Source organism: Patagioenas fasciata, chromosome 3 (assembly GCF_037038585.1).
Source record: "Patagioenas fasciata isolate bPatFas1 chromosome 3, bPatFas1.hap1, whole genome shotgun sequence".
Taxonomy (NCBI): Eukaryota; Metazoa; Chordata; class Aves; order Columbiformes; family Columbidae; genus Patagioenas; species Patagioenas fasciata.
The window spans coordinates 87,558,513-87,583,367 of NC_092522.1; the positions used below are offsets into that span (position 1 = coordinate 87,558,513).

Here is a 24,855-nt window from a genome sequence, read left to right on the forward strand (position 1 = left end):
ATTTTAAAACTGACTACTAATCCTGAGCAAACAGTCTATATTGACGTTATTCATATAATCCCTTGGTAGTTTAACCTGTCTCAGTCAAGCGTTCCAGGTCTGATATGTCAAAAGTCAGCGGTACCTGCTGTGTGTGGGCTTTTATTGTATTGTGTCTCTTCCCTGTGACATGTCCCACATTTTGAGTAAGAATAGAGTGTTCAGAGATGCCTGAAATATTATTTCTCTTATTCTTTCATGTAGTTTTGCATGTAGGCTCTTCTGGTTTCTTGAGTTCTGATGAGATTTGCTAGAGCAACAGCAGAGTGATGTACTTGCTTCTGAAGGGCTGGGGGAGACAAAGTCCTTGTTTCTAGCTTGTTGTTTGATTAAAGTCTACAGCATGCTTCTATACAGGCTCACCTGGGTTTTTTGTGATTTAAAAATGTTCTTCATAAAGAGTAACAAGCTTTTTCAAATATCAGTAGTGTAAAAAAAAAAATTGCCTGGTCCATGCTGGTGGGCACAACTTCTGCATATTTGGAAGTATTCATCAAGCACTATTTCCTTGCTAATGGGGTCCCATGGAAAGCATGTTTCTTAACAAACCCCCTAAGTGTTCTGATATTTCTTGTATGGTCCTTTAAGCAAAGGAGATTCTACTCCTGTTGCTGCATTTTCTTATGACTGGACAGTTTATTTGGTGCTTAGTATGTATGTGCAAGCTGTTCGCAAAGAACTAGGTCATTGTTGTCTATTAGTAAGCTTGGAATAAAGACATTGGAGTAATGGAGACAGAACACCGTTAGCAGTGGGTGGCTGAATCTTGTCAGAATCTTAGCTGAGTATAGGAAGTAGACAGAGATAAAAATATCTTCATAGTATGATTCTAGTTGTTCCTATGAACTGGCAAATTTGTATGCTTCTAATCTACCCCTTTTAAAGCAGCATGCAATAATTAGACTCAGAATTGGTCCTTTGTTCTGAAGAGGAAATGCACTTTGAATCTATTTGAAACTCCTGCTTCTATGCAGCCTCTCCTTATTTTCAAACCTCTGTGGGTAAAGCCTTTAAACTTAACAGCCATGTCTTTTTTTTTTTTTTCCCCCTCCATCATTCAGGTAGTTAATTGTATCAAGTTTGTTCATCTCTATTAGATTATTTTAACAGAACACCCAGATATTGCCTGGTAGGGAAAAATGTCTTCAGCAAAAGAATGAATTTTGGAAAGCTGGTAGTTAATGCAAAGCATTGTATCAGGATAAATCCAGTTTGCTGTATCATTCTGTAAAATAAGGCACTGTTATTTGCTGATAAGGAAATAAGATTTTCCTGATGGAAAAATCCATCTGTATTCATTCCTTAAGCATATGATATAGGAGTGCTGCTGATGTATTGTGAATACTCAGATATATTTTGTAGGTAGGTTAAAGAAAGGCCATCCAAACTGAAAATCTACAGCTAGTAATCAGAAACCTTACTTGATTCTCTTTTTCGCAACTCATATTTTTTCCCAAAGATCTTTCTAGAACTTGCAAAATGTTTTCTTTCAACTAAGGTATCTGTACTTGAGATCTGCGCTCCCTCTTTTGGCCTTCATTACCATCTGTATGGTAATGTGTCCAGCTCTGGAACCTTCAGTGCAGGAAAGACATGGACCTGTTGCAGAGTAGCCAGAGGAGACCACAGAAGTTATCAGAGTGCTAGAACACCTCTCCTATGAGGACAGGCTGAGAGAGTTGGGGTTGTTCAGCATGGAAAAGGCTCTGGGGAGACCTTATTGTGCCCTTTCAGTACAGAAAGATGGGGACAGACTTTTTAGCAGAGCCTGTTATGACAGGACAAGGTAATGATTTTAAACTAAAGGAGGGGAGATTCAGGCTAGACACGAGAAAGAAATTTTTTACCATGAAGGTGGTGAAACACTGGCCCAGGTTGCCCAGAGAGGTGGTAGATGCTCCATCCCTGGAGACATTCCAGGCCAGGCTGGACGGGGCTCTGAGTACCTGATCTAGTTGAAGATGTCCCTGCTCATTGCAGAGGGGTTGGACTAGGTGAGCTTTGAAGGTCCTTTCCAACCCAAATTATGCCATGATTTTATATCAGAATACTATAGAGTTCTTCTGATGTTATCAGAGACAAATTTGAGCATCTTTCAGACCTTATCCCTTTTGCGTTGTTTTGGCCTTTCAGTGGCACTGATTACAGAAGATGTGAAACAATTTAAGGAAGATACCAAAATAAAAAATGTCTTGTGACGAAGAAATTAAGAATCTTAGAAAACCGAATGAGGAGGAAAGCTCCTTCTAAATAACTCATATTATTAAACTGTAATTTCCCACATCTGATGACTGACAATCTGATAATCTCACTCCTGAAAATGTTTTATTTTCTATAATACTCTTACCAAAGATGAAAACAGAAAACCAAACTTACTTGTTCTTAGGAAGTGTTTCTGCCTATTCTGGGCAATTTGCCTCATGAAATTCTTAGGCTCCTTCCCATACTGTACAGATCAGACAAAAGAATGCCTTTTGTATTTAAATTCTTTTTCCCATTTTTAGCTATATATTTTCCTTGTTCCAGTGGCAAGCTATTTTCTTACCTGTAAAAAAATCATTTTCACAGTATGTTATATGTGCATTTGTTCCAACTTTAAGATATGTGCCTGTCAAGAAGCCTAACGGGGATATGTACCTTTTGTGGTTTCTCCTCTCTTTTATTTAGCAAGATTTCTCAGTTGATCTGTGGAGCATTACTGCTCCACACTGCCATGAGTAATGGAAGACAGAATTATGTCCAGTGTTTTCTGTTGAATATTTTCGTGGGATCTGTGAAAACAACAACAATAAAACCTTTGTGCTGTGCTTGCTGTGGTATATTTTGCAGCGCTTTCTGGTTGGCTAATGAAGGTGCATGACTGTTAGTTTTAATTTCTAATTTTTTTGTGATCCAGTCTCCAGTTTATTAAAACACTGAAGATTAAGTGTTAGTTGCATAGTAAAAGGATTCTGAATTACAGGTTTTTATAAGAAACTTCTAGAAAGATAAGTATTTTCAAAAGATTAGGATACTTTTTCCCCCTGTGATGGCAAAACCTCTAATGAAAGGAAAAGTAATTCTTAGAGCGAAAAATGTAGTCATGTTTGGATTTCGACGCTTGCGTTTTTCTTCATTAAGTTTTTTATTCTTTTTCTTTGGTCTTTTTTGTCTTCGTTCAGCCCTGAAATACTTACCTACATGTCACACATTCCTTTTCTGTAGCCATAATAAAAGTTTTACCTCAGTGACCAGCAGGCCACTATTAGCTACAGTAAGGAGGCGAAGCAATGCGAACAGCACTTCTGAGAACATACACAGTGCCTGCATAATTATGCACAACCTTGTGCAAGAGCAACTGGTGCCAGGCATGATGTTTCAAATATAATGAATATTTTTGCTATTACCAGTTTGGATTTTTATTTTTTTAATTCTCAGTTCCAATAAATCTTATGTTTGTGAAGGCACAAGGTGACTAAAACATGTAAATTAAACATCCAGAGTAATTTTCAATTTTTATTTTACAGTATTGAGGCTGCTGTGGCTACTTTTGCTCAGGCTAGACCACCAGGTATTTATAAAGGTGACTATTTGAAGGAATTGTTTCGTCGTTATGGAGATGAAGATGATGCACCGTCACCACCTGAGCTACCAGAATGGTGCTTTGAAGAGGATGAAGAGGAGGATGATGATGATAATGGTAAAACAGGAGGCCAAGAATCAGAACCTGGATCATCAGGCTCTTCCTTTGGCAAGAGGAGGAAAGAACGTCTAAAATTGGTATTTTTTTAATTAGAACCTAATATTGGAATTTTAAACTTAATTTCATAAACTCATTGTCATCAGTTACTACATAAGACATGCTGAAGGAGTGTCAGTGCTCTTGCAAATGAGGGCCAATAGTATTGTCCCTAACTGGTAAAACCAGGTAGATTAATTGCAAACTTTTATGTTTCCCGTATGAACCTTGAAATATAATATACAGTGCCTCAACTATTCCAGTTGTAACAATGACTTAAAATTTTTCTAATATAACATTTAATTTTTTTTAAGCTTGGGTGGAGATAGTAAAGCACTTTTAAATTTTTCACTCTGTCTTTGGAGTTGAAGTGTTATGGGGGAGGTGTGTAAACAGTTTTTATTTATTTTTGTAGCTAGGTGGATGAAATTCAGCATTTTTTACGTTCATTGCCTATTTTGGTAAATATTCTTACTTTCAAGAATTTTGAAAGATTGAAAATTGGATTAGCAAAAAGCAAGATGAGCTTAAAAACCCAAGGCAGCTGTGAAATTATATGATGTTCAAAGCTGTTGAAACTGCATAACGATAAGAAATATGACTGATCACTTACTCTGATTATTTTGACATAAATCTGCATAATTCTGATGAAATAAGTTACCATAGTTACTATAGTTTGGAACTAATACTCAAGTACAAAGAATATTCTTGTATTATCTGAGGAGTAATGGTACAGTTCTCTCCAAATTACTTTTTTTTTTTTAATTTGCAGATAAAGTAGAAAATTGCTGAGGGCAAAAATAGACTCAGTTCTTTTTGCATAATGCTGAATTATTTTACTTGTGTGCTGAGGTGTGTTTGTTTGCAAACACTTGGAAATCCTCATATGAAATATGCTGCGAAAATGCATTTTGTTATTACTGCAGCTGTTCAGCATGGTTTACAGATGAAGTATGAAATAGCCTGAAAGGAATACAAAATCTTGTCCAAAGAAGCAAGATGAACTTTGAAAACTTTCAGATAACCTATCAACTAAAATAAAAAATTGTCCACACTGTAAAAATCCATAGTAAAATATATTCAGGGGGATGGCCGCTACCTCCATTAAACTTGCAGTAAAACTTTGATATCCAAAAAAATTTGCGTCAGAACCTCAAAATGGTTTGTTTTGACTTTTAATGCATTAGCAAATGAGGTGTGATGGCGACGTCCGATGAGAACCTTTTTTCAGCAAGTATAGAACTAAACTGGTCCATTTAACAGGAATCACAATACTGACTTCCCAGCCTTGTTCTTATCTGCCAACATAATTTTTTGAAAGCTGGAAGCTAAATTATACGAATAAGCATATTAATAACTAAAAGTTAATTATGAGATAGATAATTTATGAAAGAAATAATCATCTAGTTAATATGCATATTCGTATAATTCAGTTTTGCAGCTCTGGAGGAACATTCTTTGACGAAGAGGAGGAGCGGGGAGAATTCTTTACCATGATTCTTGGCTGGCAGATTGGACTGCTTCTTAACTGAGTAGATGGATACAATCTATTTGTGATTCATTGTAAATATGCGATCTACAGGGGGAATGATTACCAGGTAAATACCTCTTGCTTAGATTTTCTTAATTTACTGTCTAGAGGGCTAAATTTTCAGCATTACAGCTGATTTCCTGCAGCAGATGTTTTCAGCGTTCTGAGACTACTCCTCCTCTGTATGCCTAGGGGTAGAGACAGCGTCAAAATAGAGGTGGCTGGTGTGATAGTGATGTTACGAAATGTTTTCATTTTGACCCAAATCTTCATGGGGATAGAAGAAAAGTTGAGAGGTAGAGGAGGAGACATGTCCCAGGGATCTTGCTGGGAGAACAGTCAGAAGCAACTGCCCAACTCGCCTGTGAAGTTACCGTGCTCCCCATTTCAGAAATTCTCTCCCAGACAAGAGAAACTTTACTGCAGCATCTTTCACTGAAACTTCCATGTTTTGATGTAAAAAACTCTTGACAGCCTTTCTTTGCTGCACTCCAGAAGCTGTGGGAACTGTTAGGACGTAATGCCATTACAGTTCTGTTTGTCACCGCTGAGAGTAGTCGACGGGTAACAGCAAGTCTGTTTGCTGCAGTCTCAGATGCTGCACAGGAAATCCAAACAAGTTTTGACTTTGTCAGCGTGTGCCATGGTGGCTGTAGCATCGAAGCAACATTATTAACTGACACTTAGAATCTCACCTTAGGAAGATAAAACATCTTCAGGACAAAAATACTTGATTTTGCAAATAGGACAAAAAGTTACAGTTCTGAGCCAGAACCTTCAAACTTGTCATGGGTCAACTGGATCTTTTTTTATTTATTAACGAGTGCCATCTGTTCTAGTCTGATGCAAGCTGCATATTTCAAAGGCAGTTCAGGGTGTAGTATGTAGAGCTTTTGAAATGGGTGGTTACATTTCAAATAGTGTGGAAGAGACGATAGCTGTTAATGATTTCCTTCATGATTTTGAGGGCAGGTGTCTTATAGTCATCTGTGAGACAGAGGGAAACCACTAAAGCTCACGGTTGTCACAGTGAGGTTATTTATTTAACCATCAAAGTACTTTGTTTCTATATATTAGTGACTTTATTTTTCTCTGTCTAACCTACTTTTGTTTTTTTCCCAAAAGTTTAACCACTATACTTATTAATCTGTCTGAGGGTGTGTCTTGATGGATATGGAAATACGTACTTGAACACTGGTGTAATTTGCTTTTAGGTTTCTCTTTTTCCACATTAAAAGCCAATTTGTTCACTTTTTCCCTATAGCCCATGTTTCTTACACTTCTGACCATTCTTGTAATTCTTCGTATTCTATCATGTTAACCCATGTTTTTCTTAGACTGTGGTGCCCAAGATTGAACACAGGCCTCTAGTTGAGGCCATCCTAGTGCTTATTAGGGAGGAATTGATTTTAGATGTCTTAAGGCTAATACTGCTGTTTATATTTCTCAAGATAATTGCCTTTTATAACACAGAATAATACTTATTCAGCTTTTGGTCTCTTGCTACCTCTGTTTCTTTTTCTCTAATTATCTACCAGTGTGTGTTTCTATAATTGCTTATTCCTTATTAAGTGTAGAACGTTGTTTATACTGAATTGCACAGTGTTTTTTCCAGCCCATTCTTAAGGATAACACTGAATTCTTAAACTACCATCACAGTCTGTATCCCTGTTACTAAATTAGCGGATGTCACAAAAATAAGAATATGGCGTTAGGAAATCTAGGGAAAATAAATTAATTCTCTTACACTTAAACCAGACCCTGCAGATCCTCCTCAATGTTTTCTTCCATTTTGTTGGTGAAACACTAACTCCTCTGAACCTGGTTTTGAAACAGGTTGCTCTTCTGCTTTCTGGAAGTTACATCTGCCCCGTGTTTTCTGAGTTCCTCTATGAGAACAAGACAAGCAAACAAAAGACAAGCCAAGGGAGTTAACTCAAGAATAGTGCAGAAAGTACATGGACTTGGCACAGTTTTGGCACCTTATCCAAGGAAATGTCCTCATGAAACCTGGTGTGCCGAGTTCTCAAGACGAATACCCAGGATACCTTGTTTTTGTAGTGCTACACCTTAGCTAGTGAGTGTACTTTAGGCCCGACTTTATTCTGTGAAAGCCTCTTCCGGTGCGTGTAGAGCTGTGGCACTTTTTAAACTAGCATCCTGATTGAGTCTCTGGATAACGAAGCTGGTTATATTCTTAGGTTGTAGTAATCAATCTCTCCCCTTACTGTCTTAATATTGCGCATCTTCTTCTTCACTCTGTGTCTTCAACACTTCGCTCTGTCCCTCACTCTCCCCAGTCCTCTCCTTCTTTCAATTTAACAGTGTTAAAGGAAGCGGTTACAAGGTACCTAGCCAGAGGATGCCTGTATGAAAATACAAAAGCTTGGCTTGTTTGTCCAGTTATAAGGTGTACTTGTTTCCTTTAAAAATTCTTTAAAAATTGCTCCCCAACATGATAATGGATATGTATATACGTAATTATGTACATCAAGCACATGTTGCCTGTGTGAGAGAATGTGTGGTGTTTGGTCAGGTGTTTAAAATCAATAAACAGTTAAAAGCTGTTAAAATAAACAAAGCAAAGTTATTGGAGCCAAATTAGGATGTATCATTTCTATGTTATGAGAAGCTAATACTTTTGTAATTTTGAATAATGCATTCTAACTTTTTTACCATATGGAAAGTTTTCTAAATTTCTTAAGATCAAGCCGGAGAGCAGCATGCAGATGATATCTGTTTGTAGGGAAACTTGACTGTGCTGTGCACTCTGACATCAGTGGCTTCAAAACCAGTTGTGTATGTGCATAATCCCCTAATCGGATAATCTGCAAGAGACACTTTCAAATGGCAGGCACCAATTTCATATGACTTCTCCTTTTCTGGAAAGTCTTTCCTGTTGCCTACCTGTTACTTTGATCTTAGCAGTCCGTGCTGCTGGCGCACTCTGACATTATTCTGAGTAGCGAGGCACAACCATCTTTCTTTATTTCTTGGTGCTCTTCACCACTTACTCAGAACTCAGCCACCTGGCTGGCCAGGCACCTGTAGATCTCTGCCCCTCCCTGGCTGTCACACCTGCTGGAGCCCACGTAAGTAGTGTAGGATAAGTGACACACTGAAAGCCTGTGGAGCTTAAGGTAATTAAGGTTATCTTATTTCTTTAGGTTATTCTGTTCTCAGAATATGATTTGGTGATGCAACCGAACCAATCTTAGCTGAGGCAGTCTGTACCGAAAATAGCATTCCTGCTTTCCCTGCGTTCCTTCTGCTTCCCTTGTGCTGGCACTACTGCCAACTCATCCTATGGTGACCTAGTTTAGGATACTAATTTGGCAGAAAATTACTAATTTGTGGTCGTATTTTTTGCCAGCTTGGTTCCTAGATTTGCTCAAGAGTGGAACAGGTGAGTGCCACGGTGTATGGAAGGGCAGGGAGCAAAAAGGCTCCTTTCATCAGTAGTCTGCAGCAAGAAGTGTTTTAGAGAACAGATACGAAACACTTGTATCTTTGTTTGCAGGATTCATAGCTCAACAGGTGGAAACTTTATGCTTTGATCTTCCTCATCTGCATTGAGAATTTATGTGAGATGCTGTTGAAATAAGTCTGGTTGATTTGGGATCTCTATAGAACTCTTTAATTATGTAGCTTTGTAGACCTGATGGCTTTATTGTGTTCCATTGTGCAGAATAACTTCTTATTCCACTTGACATCAAACTTTTTCTGGAATAGACAAGTTATTTCAAAGTTTTATTTTCAGTACTCTTTTATTCGTCTCTGCTTAGGCTTTTCTGTGGCATTCAGGAAAGCACCTGCACTTTATTAACCTGGTTGAGATTGGGAATAAAATTATGCAAGTATATTTTTACACAGATATTTTGTTACATACCAGCCCATTATGTTCTCTCTTCTGTTAAGAAGTTTGTCCTAGATCAACTGAGACCCTTTTAAGTTGCTGCTGCATCCGTACATTAATTCTTTCAATTGTTTTCCCTCTACAGTGTAAGTTTTAAGTTTTGAGACATACAACACGATAGATCACCCAGGTGGAGGTAAAAATCCATGTAATTGAACTTCTTGTACTGGAATTACCATCTATTTCTGATAAAATTAACATTTAATTGAAAACATGCATCTCAGAGACTTGGACGGAGAAAAGTAAGACTTAATGTCTTTCTCTGCTGAGATTTAAAAACAAAACAGAACACTGAAAACTTCGTGTCTAAAGATGTTTCCTAGTGACTTTATTCACTAATTACAAAGCTACTTATGTTTACCTCACTTTAGATCTCTGCTATTAGTGAGCAGCTCTTCTTTCCATGAATCAAGGAGAGCACGGAATTGTTGGTCTAGAAATACTATTCATGTATTAAAAATAGTGTTTTACATTTCATAGGTCAATTCTGTCCTTTGTTTCCAGCTTACTTATTTTGAGGCCATGCTTTTTGACACACTTGAAAGTGGTGTCACGAAGACTTCTGCCAGAAAGAGTTTTGTGACCTTTAATGTGCAGTGATTTGCTCCAGGCTTAAGTGCTGATTCTCATCCACAAATAGACATCTTGCGCTACCTTATTAGTGTATAATATTCTGTGTATTAAGGACGATTAATTTGATCCATGCAAGTTCCATATGTGACCAATTTACAATTAAATATTTTATATGAGTGTGCTTCCTTTTTAACTAAAAACATTTTAGTTACAAATGAAAAGTAATGACTCGCATTGATACTGTAGCTTGCTATGGGAACTCTCTTGAGAGTACTAGCTAAACAGTGCCTATCCCTTACTATTTACCTCCTTTTAATTTTTTCTTTTGATTTTTATTCTGTTTTTTTGCCCCCGTAAATAACAAAGTTCCTGGATTCATAATATGTCTCACCAGTGAGTTTACTGGCAAAGCTCAGTAGGGTGGTATTTGGGGGAGAATCTTTAAGGAACATTCAAGCTAGTATTGCATGTGAAGGTCGTGTTGTAAAAACAACTTTATTCTTGTATTGGCATATTCTGATCTGCTTTTATGAAGGCCTAAATACTACTTTTTGTTTGTTTGCTTTGTTTTATTTAGGGTGCAATTTTCTTGGAAGGAATAACAGTTAAATGTGTGACCCAGGTGACAACACAACCAAAGTTAGGAGGAATACAGCAAAAATGTCAGCAGTTCTGCGGATGGGAAGGGTATGAGAACATTTAGAACCTGTGTATTTATACTCCCTAGAAATAAGTGTTACATTTCTAGTTTTGCAGAAGGAAACAGCTCATTCTAAAAATGAAATAAGGTGACTATGTTTGGATGGATTTTTTTAAAAGAAAAAGCAAGCCTCAAAAACTCTCAACAGTGAAACATGAGGGTCTTGCATTGTACTTTGAAATGGAATGCTCAGCTGTTGGTACTAAGAAACGATAGTCTAGAACTGCTTTTCCACTGACATGACAAAATGTTTTCACATTAATTGTTGCTGTGCGAATTCCAGATATGATCTAGTCTAGGTAATTGTGTAAAACTTAGTGCTTGCTTAAGCAGTAGACATGTTTATACAACTACTGTTCCCCTTTAGTCTTGAGGTATAATACTAATTTTTATAGCTAACTTCAGTTTGTGTCCAACATTAATGAGAACGTTGGTTTTAATGTCTCCAATTCTGAGCTCCTTTCCAAAGCTGATGATCCAGGGCATTGCTCACAGTGCTTCCTACCTTGCTGATGCTTATAGTTCTTCTAGTCCATGTAATTTTAAATTCAAGTATTTCTTCCTCCAAATTTAAAACTTTGAAATTCTACATCATTTAGTGTTTTGTCATAAACTAATATCCTTGTTCTTATCAGATAGGCATTTAGTTCCTCTTGCAAAATAACTTACTGGAGATGATGTTCTAATTCATAGTTAACCTTGCTGCAAGTCTGGTACAAGTTGTAACTTCAGTGTAATGTAAAAAAACGTATTGCCTTGTGTGACTATCTATTGCAGAATATTAATAAACATGGTTCTTTTATTTATATATATATATATATATATATGTGTATATATATATATATAAAATTTTTTTTTTAGATCTGGATTCCCTGGAGCACAGCCTGTTTCCATGGACAAGCAAAATATTAAATTTTTGGAGCAGAAGCCATACAAAGTTAGCTGGAAAGCAGATGGCACTCGGTAAGTTCATTTTAACTGAAAAAGAAACACCCACTAAGTTGGGTAGACAGTTTGTATTTTCTCAGGTAAGTGAATTTGCTTGTACAAAGGACAAAGCATATCCTAACAACAAAGCTGACTCCAGAGGTTTGGTTTTTTTTTTTCTGTTTTGGTACCCAACATTTGCTCAAATTTGTGGCCAACTTTATTTTTAGCAGCTGTTCTGCAGACTGACTGTTAAATGGATGTACTTTTGTTCTTTTCCGTGACCCTTGCCTCTCTGTCCGCCAAGACTTGCCACCAAGGCCTTAGAATAATCTTAGATAAAAGTGAAGGTTTGTTAAGATAAAGAATTTGTTTAGAAAAGCTGAATTAAAACTTGTAGTTGATCCTTCAGAAGCTGGCTAATATTAGCAATCTCATGTCTTTTTTATTTATACTGTGATCCTTTGTTCAAACTTGCACTTCTGGTCAGCTGAAGAGTCAGTAGTTTCATCTTCCCTTGCCAGTTCTCTTACATACATTGTAGGAGTGACTTTTTTTTTTTAATAACAGGATACAATCTGATCGGATTGCTGTGTCAAATGTCTTCAGTGCTGTTATTTCTAGTTGGAAATGACTTCTTGTATTTAGTTACTCCTGTATTCTCATGTTAGCATTTCAAAGTACGAGAAATGCCATACATCATCTACTACAGAATGGCAAAACACATATATCTCTGCTTTTAACTGGTTATAGATCCGTCTCAACTGCATGAAACTCAGTTTAAGCATGGGCACCTGGTATCATTTGGTATCCTTTTGTTGCTTTGTCTTCTATGAAAAAGCCATGTCATACAGGGTCTGTTGCCTCTACGCCCAGAAGCTTGCATGAGGTATAGAAAGTTTTTGCTATTCACATGGAAATAAACCCCAAATGTTAGGTTCCCTATTTCCTTGTATTCTTGCAAAGAGTAACTGCGACTCTTCAGACAAACAAATCTTTATTGAGTAAACTTCCAAGCCTCCAAAGTCATACTTACTTTCATAGGACTGAATAATTTGAATAGGTTGTTACATTTGTGAAATTACAACCATTTTCTTCAGATTCTGGGATCCTCATCAGTGGGGATTGATACTCTAACCTTCAGTTTTTCTTTAGTATTTCTGGTTTCAAAAATAAAATCAAGAATCCCAGATATTAATGGAAATATTTTTAACCCATGCCACTCATAACATTCAGACCACAATCTTCCTTTTTATTGTGGGTGCTATCTAGAGGTAATTAAAAATGTGATTTCTTACATCATAGTCAACATGTTCTTAGCAACAGGAAGAATTTAAATCGCGTGACCCATTTCATTGATTTCAATAGCTTGATTTTTCTTTCTAAAAGGTGTTCTTTACATACAGTAGTATTTAAGCAGTTGTAATCTGCGCTAAATGCAATTACTTCCATTTTTATTCACTTATGAATAAATTCTTAACCTGCTTTGACTTGATCAGAGAAAGTGCAATTACAATTAACGTACATGTGGTAAAAGGGGAGCTGTTATGCTGATTTGTGCAAGGTGCTTTAGGCTAACAAGAGAGTTCCGTGTTCTACATGTGTATGAGTTAGAAGGCATCCGTTGTGTGGGTGAGATGTATGCTTTCAAAAAGAGAAGGTATGAATTTTTGTTTTCAGAATGGTGAAGTTAAAATACTGGTTTTGTCTATAGATAAAGGCAAAAGACGTTTTGTTTTAGCAGTGCAATGGAAAGAATTCTCCGTATGCTGAGATAACAAAGTTTTGATACTTAAATCAACAAATGGTGTAGGTTGTCTTCTAAAGTTTTTCTAAAGTTTTTCCTTCGTTCTTTGTTTTGTTAGGCTTGCTGTCTTTAGCAGTAGAAAGGAATATCTTAAATAATGAAAAGCCTGGAAAAAATGGGGAATTAGGTGTCTTATTGGACTTGCCAAGTGGCTCCACATGGAGTCAGTCAGGACTCAGCACAATTTAGCCGGACTAAGCTGTCTCCTGTAAAAAAGACCCTTCAGGTGTCTCTCATCTGTGGAGTTTGTTTTTCAAGGGTTTATAGCTTGAGCAGAGCACAGTGTGAAAATACGCAGTAAGCTCAGCACTCAGTATGGCAGCAAGGAATTACTGGGAATATTTGGCTTATTAGCGTTGACTGAGTGTATGCACAAGCACTTGGATAACGTGGTGCAGGTGTTCTTGGGGTGCGAGGTTACAAAAACGTGGTGTTGGGAGGTCCAGGATTATTCTCAGAGAGGTACAGTGTATTCAAAAGCTGCTGAGCCTAAATGAGTAAACTCAGCCAACTTACACTGACCGTGCAAAGAGCCAGATAGAAGTCTTTGCATTTAGTGTGCTTTTAATCCACATTCCAGTTAGACTGTCCATGGACTTGACTTATAAAAGTATGAAAATATGTTTAGAAAGTATGAATGTCCTGCACAGCTCAGATATCAAAAAAGGCAATCCTTGCCTTTTTCACAGGTCAGTCCTTCAGGAAGCCTTTGTTTTAGGGTTTGGTTTACACTAATATTTTAGTATGCATTAAAGACAGTTTATGTAATTGTTTTTGTATAATTTAAGCCTGTTGCTTTGAGAAATAGTAATAGCAAAAAAAAAATTCTGTTTTAAAAATAATTTATTTACAAAAGACCATGTGATATTTAAGGGAGATAATTGCTTCACCTGTAGTGTCTCTAGTGTGCATTGCTGCTGAAGAATAATCTGTTCAAAACTGTGGATCATTAGCTAATACATATTTGTATGTCTTAGAACAATTACTAAGATGCTGTAAAATTACAATTAGTGCTATTCTATAGGGTTGTAAGCTGTTTTTTCACTTTTTTTTTTTGGTGTGTATTTTCAATATGAAGAGTCTTTCTTTGTCATGTTATTAATCTGGAAAATGTAAGTCGTATGGGATATTTTTATTTTCTTACTCAAATGTACAGGATGCAAGCATTCTAAATACTAGAATAATTATATAGAAAATAGCAGTGCATCTGGGAGACCACCTTTTGTGAAAGAAATGAAAGTATACGTGTAATTTCTTGTAGGAATTTTCAGTATTTTCAACATTCTGTTCTGTGTTTTCAGAGTTCTAGAATGGTGATGAAACAGAATGGATAAAGAATTAAACTGAGAGAACGAAATAGTTCTTTTAAATGTTCTCAAAAACATAACAGCTAGTAGTTGATTATGGAGATACACAGACTGATAGGTACCTTTAGAGAAGAAAATGGTGCTACAAAGATCCAGTGTTAATGAAATTTAGCTGAAGGCATGTTGTGAAGGAGAGATTAAAGATGAAAACTGAGCTATTATTTGGACATTTAGACACTGTGCATGATAGCTACCCTAATCAACGATGAAAAATGACTCTGGCAGTTTTTACATTGGACATGCTTCTAATTATTTTGTTGTTCTCCAACAATCCAGACTCCACATGCAATTAAACAGATTTTCATTAATTATTCTGAATGCGTGTGTTGACAGGCGTGACCTTCCTGAGTTTAATATTAAGACATCAGTTAGTGGAGATCCATTTATGGATCCCCTGCTTGCTTTATCCGGAGATGAAACCGCTGTCATCAGATATTTCAAAAGCTATTCTGTTAAGTGTGGTTTAGGTGCAGCAGTCTAGGGTTTGCCTATTACAGTATTATTTGCCTTGCATACTTTTTTGTTTTGTTTTGTTCTCTCTCTTTGCTTAAAAAAGCACTGCTGTTTCATTGACCTGATGGGACCTGATGGGAAAAGCACATGCTTAACTAATTTGTATTATATTTTCTCACTTAAATAAAGCACTCTCATCTCAGTTAATAGCAATAGTCTCAGTCAGAATTCTTAAATTTCACCATTGTTAAATATCTGCATTTTATTCCTGCAGCAGTAGTTTCCTCTAGAGGTTTTGCGGCTGAAGCCTGTATTTGTAGATTGTCTTAACTAAGATGTAGTGTCAGTAATTTCATGGAGGACTTGAACTTTTCTCCAAAGGCATCTGCTATTCCTAGATTTCAACTGGAGCTGGACTTCCACCCGTCTGGTTTAAGAACCATGTTGTTGTTGGGGTTTTTGTTGTTCAGTGGTAGAACAGTGTGTGTGTTTTCTTGCTTTTAAGAAATTGTTATATTTTTCTACTCATATTTTTTTTTAAATGAATTTTCCTGGATGAAAGAGCATTATTTCTCATCTTGCATTGACTAAATGATATGAAATTGATTAGTTATTTGACAACGATGCTGAAAATTATTTTGGGGAAATCTGCTGAAGTAGTGTCTTACATGCTTTTGTAAATGTGTAGGTTCTGAGTCTGATTTGGGTCAGAACTCATCCTCCCCCATTCTGGAGCCCTAAGTTCAGAATCTTTTGACTTGCCCTTGCTTAGTCTGTCCTGATTCACAGAATTTGTGTCTCCACCATGGCCTTGCTTGTTCCCTGCCATGTTTCCAGAGCCCTTTTTCCCTGAGCACCATGAGGTTTCCTTCTGGAACATGTTCTCTCCAAAGGAAAATACAGTGTCAACAAGTACTTCTCCCCTCCTGTTTAGAAGCACCTGTTTGTGTAAAGATGTGTACATTTGCATCTCAGGTTTAGACAAATTAACTTGAAATTAAAAGAGTTTTGAAGCTCGTTTAGCATTGCCTTTCTCTGGAAAAATATTTCCTTTGTGTCAGTCATTTGTGTGTATGGAAATGTTATATGCAACTCACACCATTTTGGGGAAAAACACCTCTAAAATCATATTGGTTTAAATTATTATTATTAAAAAAAACCAAACACTTAAGCCTGCAGCTATTCTGAGTGGTTTGGTGTCAATTCCATCCTGTATACTTATTGGAACAGTTGTCACACCTCTGGTGTCTTAAAAATAATTTTAATGCTAATCTATTCTTAAAGCACAGAAATCCAAAAGGCAAATTCCCCACTACTAAAATCATGCCTTTTGGCTTTGTTGAGATGAAGTACGTTGTATGTTAACAGTAGCTACGAGGTATGTACGGCTTTACAAATGGATCCAATTTTGTAGTGCTGTGTTTCCGAAGTAGTAGTTGCTATCTGGATAAGGTAATTGTAACAATATGCTCAGGGCATACTGTACGACTCTCTGTTATCAACGTTGTACTGTAAAGTGATTAACACAGGTGGTTAGCGGCTTGCTGTATCCCCTGACATGTCTCCCATTAATAGTGTTTGTAGCAGATGTTTGTTCTAATGAGTGGAGCTGAATGTTCAGACAGAAGTGGGGTGGTAAAGTAATGAGACACCACTTTTTAAAAAAAGACTGTTAGCACTACGAATAATAAAAATCTTTAAAATGTCTGTGAAATAATTCAAATTAAAACAATCAAACAGGATGAGGTTTTATGATGGTAAATTATGACCAGAACTAAATGCACGCTATTAAGGGATTTAAGTTATTTTCCTACATTTTCATATCTGTGCACGTGCAGTTTTAGTAAAAATGAGTAAATATGATCATAATACTGTGACTGTTCAATTATGGTAAAGCAGCTATTTAAAAAAAATACAGAACAGAAAGTTCTTGCCAAAGGCTATTATATTTGAAGAATATTCATGCAAATTTGATGGCTGGTGGGTACCTAAATGCAGACAAGTAGATACAGAATGTAAAGCAGCTCTCTGAATTGCTGCTAATTGTTTGAAAGGTGCTTGTAACAAAATAGTTAGGAACGTGTCTGCAGTTAGTTACTTTTTTTTTAATGATTAACAAATTACATTTTAGAAAAAAGGCCTTTTGCCTAAACAATTCTTGTTTTGTTGGTATCATAATGCAAAACAAAAATAGTAGCTACACTTAGCTGTGTGATAATTTATTTATCCAAAGTATGTGAGTTACTGTGTTATCTAACTTGTGATAGATTCCCAGGTTTCTTTAGTTTAGCTTTTTTGTACAAATAGAAGAAAATGTCTTTTTTGTGTTGTTTTGTTACTATCTTTAAAATTATTGGCAGTTGCAGCCTCTTCAGAAATATACATGTGACCATTACCTGGAGGAAGTCTACTGAGTGTGACTTAAGATAACTTTTCATGCATGTTGTCAAAATGTAATGAAGATGAGGTAAAAGTTTCTCCCCGAATCTGCATGGCTAAATACTTTTTTCTTTCCCTGTTCTTTGATACTTTAGATGATGAAGTGAAGCTCACATGCATAGCTGAGAAATTGCAGATACTTAATATGAAAAGTGACCCAAAAGTCATTCACAGCAAGAGTAACTTGTGAAAAAGTGATCATTGCTGAAGAACAACTCTAAAAAAATTGAGAAAACTGAGAAACAGATTTTGTTTTAGAAATTAAGAGGTAAAAGATACTAGCCCAGAATTAGGTGGCAAGGAAGAAAAATAATAGCCCGTCTGAAAAGGATTAAAGAAGAGGTAGTTGAATGGGTTCATGGAAAAACTATTATCTCTGAGAGACAGAAGGAGGTTAGAGAGAAAGTTGGGATAATAACTAGAATCAAGAAGGACAGAGAAGATTGGAGAGTAGTACTAATCCAATTAAAACCCAAAGCTATGCACTTGACAACTCATTATTAAGAATAAGAGACTGGCTGTCGAGGGTTAAGGTTGCGGGGTGACAATCAAACCCTGGCAGATGTATTGTTAACCTCCTCTCCCCCCAACTTCCCCCTTTTGCCCCTCCCTCTCCCCCCTTCCCACTCAGGACAGGCGATCGGGAGGGAAAGAAGGACAGAGAGAAGAGAGTTGGAAAAGTTAAAGATGTTTTACTAATGCTACTAATAAGAATAGAGAAAATAATACAAAGTATACAAAACCAATCTTGTAAGTCTCAGCAACTGCAGAGCCAGCACCCAAAGTCCTGGATTAGACTCTGCAGCCAACCGGAGCTGGATTCAGTCTGTCACTAGGCCTCAGTTCGCAGGGACAACCAGCAAGGTCCTCTCCTAATGTCAGCCATGAGGAGAAAAAAAGGAAAAAAGGGCAAAAAGGGACGAGATCCTCGTGATCTCCCACTTTTATATGAAGTATTCACGTGAATGGAATGTTATACACCGTTGGTCAGTCTCTCGGACATCAGTTTCTCATTGCCCCTCTCGCGAGATGTCCATCCGTGCTTATCAATAAGTTTGCATTCCATTGGTAGGTTTAACCAAAACATGTGTTGGGTTCTCCAGGAAAATGCAGCTAACATGAAGGCTTTAGCTGACAGGCAAATTCACTAAAAGAGAAACTTGTTTTTAACAAAACCAGGACACTGGCTTGTCATGAGCAGAGATGTAGAGAAGGGAAAGTTTGTTTCCTGGAATCAAAGGTATTAATCATAGAATAATTTTGTTTGGAAGAGACTCTCTTGATCATTGAGTCTAACTGTTAACACTGGCACTAAACCATGTCCCGAAGATCCTCATCTATGCATCTTTTAAACACCTCCAGGGATGGTGATTCAACCATTTCCCTGGGCAGTTGTAGACAGCAATAAGGTCTCTCCTAAGCCTCCTTTTCTCCAGGCTAAACAGCTCCAGTTCCCTCAGCCGCCCCTCATCAGACTTGTGCTCCAGACCCCTCATGAGCTTCATCGCCCTTAATGTGGAGTTGAACTTGAAGATGACTTGGTTGGGAATGAGAAAGAAGCCATAGATTGATTATTTATTTATGTATTTATGTTTTTTTTTTTTTTTTCCCTTTCTCCTGATTGGTACAAATGACGTGACCAGATTCTCATGGATGTGGAATTTTGTGCCCCGTATTGGAAAATGCTCGAAATGGAAGTTTACACGACTTGATAATGTATTCTTCCCTAATTTAGAGGAGGGGGACAAAAATATAGGATGCTGAGATTTGATAGATGGCTTCAGAAATGGTGCTAACAGGGAAGTTTAGGGCTGTTATTCACTGGAAAGAATTTGTGAGTAAAGAGCTTTTCTCAAGGTGTGAATCCCCACTTTCTGGGCACCTTTCTTTCTGACTCTAGATGGATAGCAGATAGGTGAATTGTTATATATTGTGTTTTTAGTGTCTTGTCATTTAGTCATGGTTAGGATTATACATGTTTATGGTCTTGGGGTCAGGAAGGAGTATTTGCCTCCTAATAATACGATGGAGTGAAGAACCCACATGAGAATCATTTGGACACTTCTAAACCATTCTTTCTTTTCCTTTCCCTACTTCCTCTCTCCACTTATCTTAAGAGATAGACTTAAATATTTATCAGTTTTGCACCATTGGTTGGTAATGCTGTGTATCCCTTTCTCTTTCGTTGCGACATGTTTCTGTAGTCTGAAATTCTAAAGGACAGAATTATTCAGGAGCTTGGACATGTACTGAGCAGACTTTTCAGAACCAAATTAATATTTTTGTAGGAGTGATGGGTTTTGTGAACAACTGGGCTTTACTCAAGTGATTTCATTCCAAGTTAAATGGGCTTTATTCAAAGCATATGCTTATGTAACTATTAGTAATGGACAAAGACTCGACTGTTGAGTGCTAATTATACCTCGTTCGTGTGTGTAGGATGATTACTTTTCAGACATTTGTTATTATTTTCCTTGAATATCTCAAAGTAGTAGTTGCAAGGGTTTTTCTATTATTCCTGTGATATGATGAAAGTGGAATGGCATTTAAAGAGAAGACTTGGAACAAAAACTTTAGTTAAAAGGGTAAAGTGACTGCTGCTATTCCCTTATTCCTAACTCTGCAATGTTTTGTTGCATGCTTCATTTTTAAGGTCTGGAAGGGGGGAGATGCAGTTTCTGTTTATGCAAACAGTGTAGTCCCTCATGGTCTTTATCATGATTTTAACTAGTTCTTTAAGAGAAAACAAGCTCACCCATTTTTAAACTAGTTCTGTAGTTCTGTTTCTACAGTTGGAAGAACCTTCGTTTAGGATGAGTCTGGAATCCACTGATTTTTTTCACTGAGTTTCTTTTGGATAATATACTTAATTGAAGGTAGCTTATATTTTGTCTGGAAATTTAAGTTGTAAAAGTTATTTCAGTGGTTGTAATAAAGCCCTCCCCCCCCTTCATCAAGGTTGAAAGCTATAAATAGCTTTTATAGACTACAAATACTAATCCATTGTTAGGAAGCTATAGTTTAGCTTTTAAATGTGTAATGACAACATAATGTCAACCTTCTGCAAAAGTATATAAAGCTCATGTATATATGATTCTGGATTATGATGTATAAACTGCTTTTCTAGTGATAAGATGGGATGGGGAGGCAGGAATGATTTGTTTTGAGACCGGAAAGCTGGGATGTAGGTCTTCGCTCACTCTACATCTTAATAACTATCCCTTATAGTTATGTTGGGCAGTGAATTTAGGATTACAAGCCTGATACCAACCTGTTTCCCACAGCATTAGGAGCCATAAATATTGCATGCTTGAATTTTTATTTGAGCGTGCAAAAATAAAACTTTGATAAATTGTGGTAAGATTTAGGGCACTTTCAGCGTATTTAGTGTGTCTCCTGTCTCAAGGTAAAGATGTTCCAGCCCAGGTTGAAGAACCTCCAGGACAAGGTGGCCTCGTCATCTCCACACATTGACGTGTTGTCAAAGGGCATGTTGTCCTTTTCTCTTTTTTACCTCTTGTACAGGGAATGAGAGGATGCCTAGGCTTTCTGGTGATCTTGCAGCAGGAGAGGAATTGTCAGATTTTGGTAGCCAGGTTCATGGGTGTCACCAGGTAACTCATTGGTTCTGTTTAACTGCATCGATGATGAACCAGGAGAGGTCTCTCTTGATTGAGAGACTCTAGGTCAATCGAGGCAGCACAGGATGCCATAAGGTGCTAGGCTGATGTCTGGAACTATTTGATATAAATATTGTTACTCCTAAGATGTTCCCACAAGGCAGTATTTTTTAAAGTAGAGATGTATATTGCCAGATGTGTTAGTTTCACAGCTGTTTGGTTAGGTTGAAATTGTTGTGTTTTTTTTTTTTTTAATCTTAATGTTGCATTTGAAGTGGATGGTTTGGGGTACTTTTTGGGCAGTGGTGGTAGTGATGATGTATTTATGTATGTATGTATTGATTTATTAATAAGGTGCATCCAGATCACTTTGCTGCTTCTGCATCTCCCGAAGTCTGTTTTTAAATACTTCAGTCAATATAGAGGAATGAATGAGTAGGTGTGACAGAACATGTCTCCTCAATCTGGATCCAAATTGACTTGAATGGCTGAAGAGACATTCTTACTCAAAGTTGTGGTTTCTCATTTATATGTGCCTGCAACAATGTCAGGGCTGAAAAGAAGAGGCAGAAGGAAGGTGGGTTTTTTTCTATCCCTTCCTTAAGTGGTTGAGGAGCACTGCTGATGTGATACCATAGAGTAGCTCTGTTTTGTGAAGCAGCAGGCTTGATGCTTCACAGTTCTGAAGCATTTGACAGCTCACGAAGTTTTACGGTCACAATTCTGAGCTCTTTGAAAAGTACTACTTAACTGATTATTCATATATAACTATTTGAATATTTGGACAGATTGTCTTCTAAGCAAGCTCTTTTGTTTATTTATAAATAGTTAATGCATTAAAATGCTTATTATGTAGCTTGTGCTATGAATACTAATCTTGGCATCTTCAACTATAGCCCTAAAATGTTCTAATTAGATCAAGATAAATGGTGTGCCTCTGAGTGTACCTGATGTTCAAGCGACAACTATCAATAATTACTGGTTTGTTTATTTATTTTTCTTTCTACCAGATCACTTTGGATGGTGGAACTGTGTGTCCTGTGCTACTGATTCTCTCGGGGGGATTATGAGTACATCCAGGAAGTGTAATGCCTTAATCTTATTCAGGGAAGAATGACATTCAGTTTATAAAGTTTAACTATGCAAATACCTAGGGCAGCACTTTTCCTTGGAGCTGAGCTTCTAGTCTGTGAGCGTAAGTGGCCGTTCCCTTCTGTGGCTTGTGCCTGTGATGTGCTCAGAAGTGACCCAGCACACGTTCTGGCGTGAGTCACTTCAAAGTTAATGAGAGGTGTTATGGTTCTCTTGCTTGGTTAAAGGAGGAATGAAACTACTTGTCATCCGATGCTAAATTCATTTGTTTTTCTTTCTTATGCTGTTGTGTAACTCTGTGTTTTTGTTTTCTATTGGTCCATTGCTTCAGGCATGAATTTCACTCTAAATCTCCAAGATGTTTTCAGACTAAAATTTGTAGAGGAAGGATGAAGTCAGACAAGTTTAAGGAAGCTTGGAGCTCAATATCTGCAATAAATAATAAGGAAATAAATTATAAGAAAATTAAATAGTTCAGTCAAGCTTGAGATATAATTTGTTCCATTAATCTTATAGCTTTTAAAAAAAGTAATCAGAACATTATACTGTACAGTTGTTTTCCAATAGAGTTCCTCCCTCTAATGTAGAAATGTACTTTAATAGGTACTACACTGCTTAGCATCATTAAAATTTGGGTGAAACAAAGAGAATGTAGTATTTAAAATAAATCTCTTAATATGCAGATTCTATTATTGGGTCACATCTTTTCTAGTTAGTTAACAATTCTTCTTTTGTTCCAGAAATGACATAATGCACTATAAGAACTCCTCAATATGTAGTGCTGTAATATGTGTGTTAATTTACCCTTTGTTGTAGGTCAAATAATGATAACAAGATGACTTCAAATTTAACCTATAACATTTAATATCCTTTTAGAAATAACGATGCAAAACCCCGACAGCACTCTAACTTAATTAAAACCCTGGAAAGCAGTCAAGAAAAACACTGTGACTGGATAGTCTTTTTTAACCTTGCTAAATTCTTGGTTTTGCCAGCTCTGTTGCAGTGTTTCACATTCTAATAATACTTTGGATAGAAAAAGTAATTTTACATTAGTTTTGAATTTGCCATCTGTTAAATTAATTAGGCATCTTTATCCTTGATTTATAAACCAGGAAAAACTAAAATTTGAACTCTGTCTAAACTATGATACTTTATTAGGAGAAATGGTAGCAGTTTCTACACTTCTTGCCTGTTTTTCCGTGCTCCATAGTATTTCTGTTATCTCCTTTATTCAAAAACTGACTCGCCGACTAATGCTGGTGCACACGGTGTCCCAGGCGAGGGGATACCAATCATTTGTATAATGATGCAACAGTAATTCTGTATTATGCACCATCCTATTAGTTATGTGACCTAATGATTTATTTGCTGGAGTTTTTTTGACTGTAGACGCATTTCTGTGCTCTCACTGATTTCTAAAAAGTAGCTGCACTGTCAACTTTTTCAGCTGACAGAGTTAATTTAAGAAGCTTGTAAGGTGGGCAGGTGTAGTTGTATCTCTCCCTGTGATGTTTGTTACTGTAGTTTCTGAAGATTTCTGTAGTAAATGTTGTCATCTGCAGGTTCACTGCCTCCCTTCTGATGATTTTCAGGATCATAACACTCAGGAAAAAAATCTTCCGTGGACCTTGGGTTGTCAAGGGGAGCAAATGAAAAGGGAAACCTGCATTCAGATTTGAAAGGAAAGTGGTGGCAGACAGTAATAATAGTAAGAATTTATTGCTGAGTGGTATAGCAGTGGAGGAGACTGAGGAATACTAAAGATGATGGAGGCTGAATTTCTGTATAAGCTGTGGGGTATCTGTTATCCTACAGTGCTTATTTGCACAAAGTGCAAATATGCAGGGAATACCACCTTAACAAATTTTGTGGAAATTAAGTTCTGTGGTCTCACATAAGCAGGATTAGCTGATGAATATCAGTTCATCAATACCTGGAGATATTTAAAAGACATGTAAATGTGGCGCACAGGGACATGGTTTAGTGGTGCACTTGTCAGTGTTAGGTTTTTGGTTGGGCTTGATGATCTTAGACGTCTTATCCCGCCAAAATGACTCTATGAATATCAAAATGAAGCATAGCCCTTGCAGTGTGCTATATGAGGTGATCAGTAAGACAAATATTTTTTTTCCGTACTAGCATCAAGTCAGGGCAATGGTAGTTTGAACAAGTGATTCAGAACATGAAGCTGAATATTGGGAAACTTCTAATTTCCAGGAAATTAGACATTGACTTGGCAGATATGCGAGGATAATTTTCTTGACTGTAACATGAGCACCGGAAAGCACTCATTGTTTAGGAAAAATGCAAAACAGAATTGGAGGGATAACATTTTCATAATAGCTGAAGGATAAAAAAGTGTTACGGAGTTCAGGTTTTCAAAAAATCACAACAGGTTTGTTAAGGTAAACTTCTGGGTTATTGCTGAATCTGCTGCAGATACTCAGCCTGATCAGAGCTGTCACTACGAGCACACACACTTTAACATCTAATGCAAGTTGAGTGTCTAAATCTCCATTGGCGTAATATGAGTTTAGCCAACACAGCTATTGAAGCCTTGGGAACTATTAATTTCACCCTAAAGCAGACACCTTACAATTATGAAATTAATCAGAAGCTGAATTCTACCTTCTTTTGAGGGTAGAGAATTGATGGAGAATTTTCACTAGT

At 36.9% G+C, this 24,855-nt stretch overlaps 1 protein-coding gene across 4 annotated transcripts in view; it reads left to right on the forward strand.

Annotated features, from left to right (window-relative positions):
* Positions 1-24,855, forward strand: part of RNGTT (RNA guanylyltransferase and 5'-phosphatase) — a 182,290-nt gene that overhangs the window by 17,926 nt on the left and 139,509 nt on the right. For all 4 annotated transcript variants that reach the window (XM_071806780.1, XM_065834828.2, XM_071806779.1 and 1 more), the window contains exons 6-8: positions 3,546-3,798; positions 10,355-10,464; positions 11,339-11,440. In XM_071806780.1, coding sequence (XP_071662881.1) covers positions 3,546-3,798; positions 10,355-10,464; positions 11,339-11,440 — 465 coding nt within the window. The remainder of the gene's footprint in view (positions 1-3,545; positions 3,799-10,354; positions 10,465-11,338; positions 11,441-24,855) is intronic.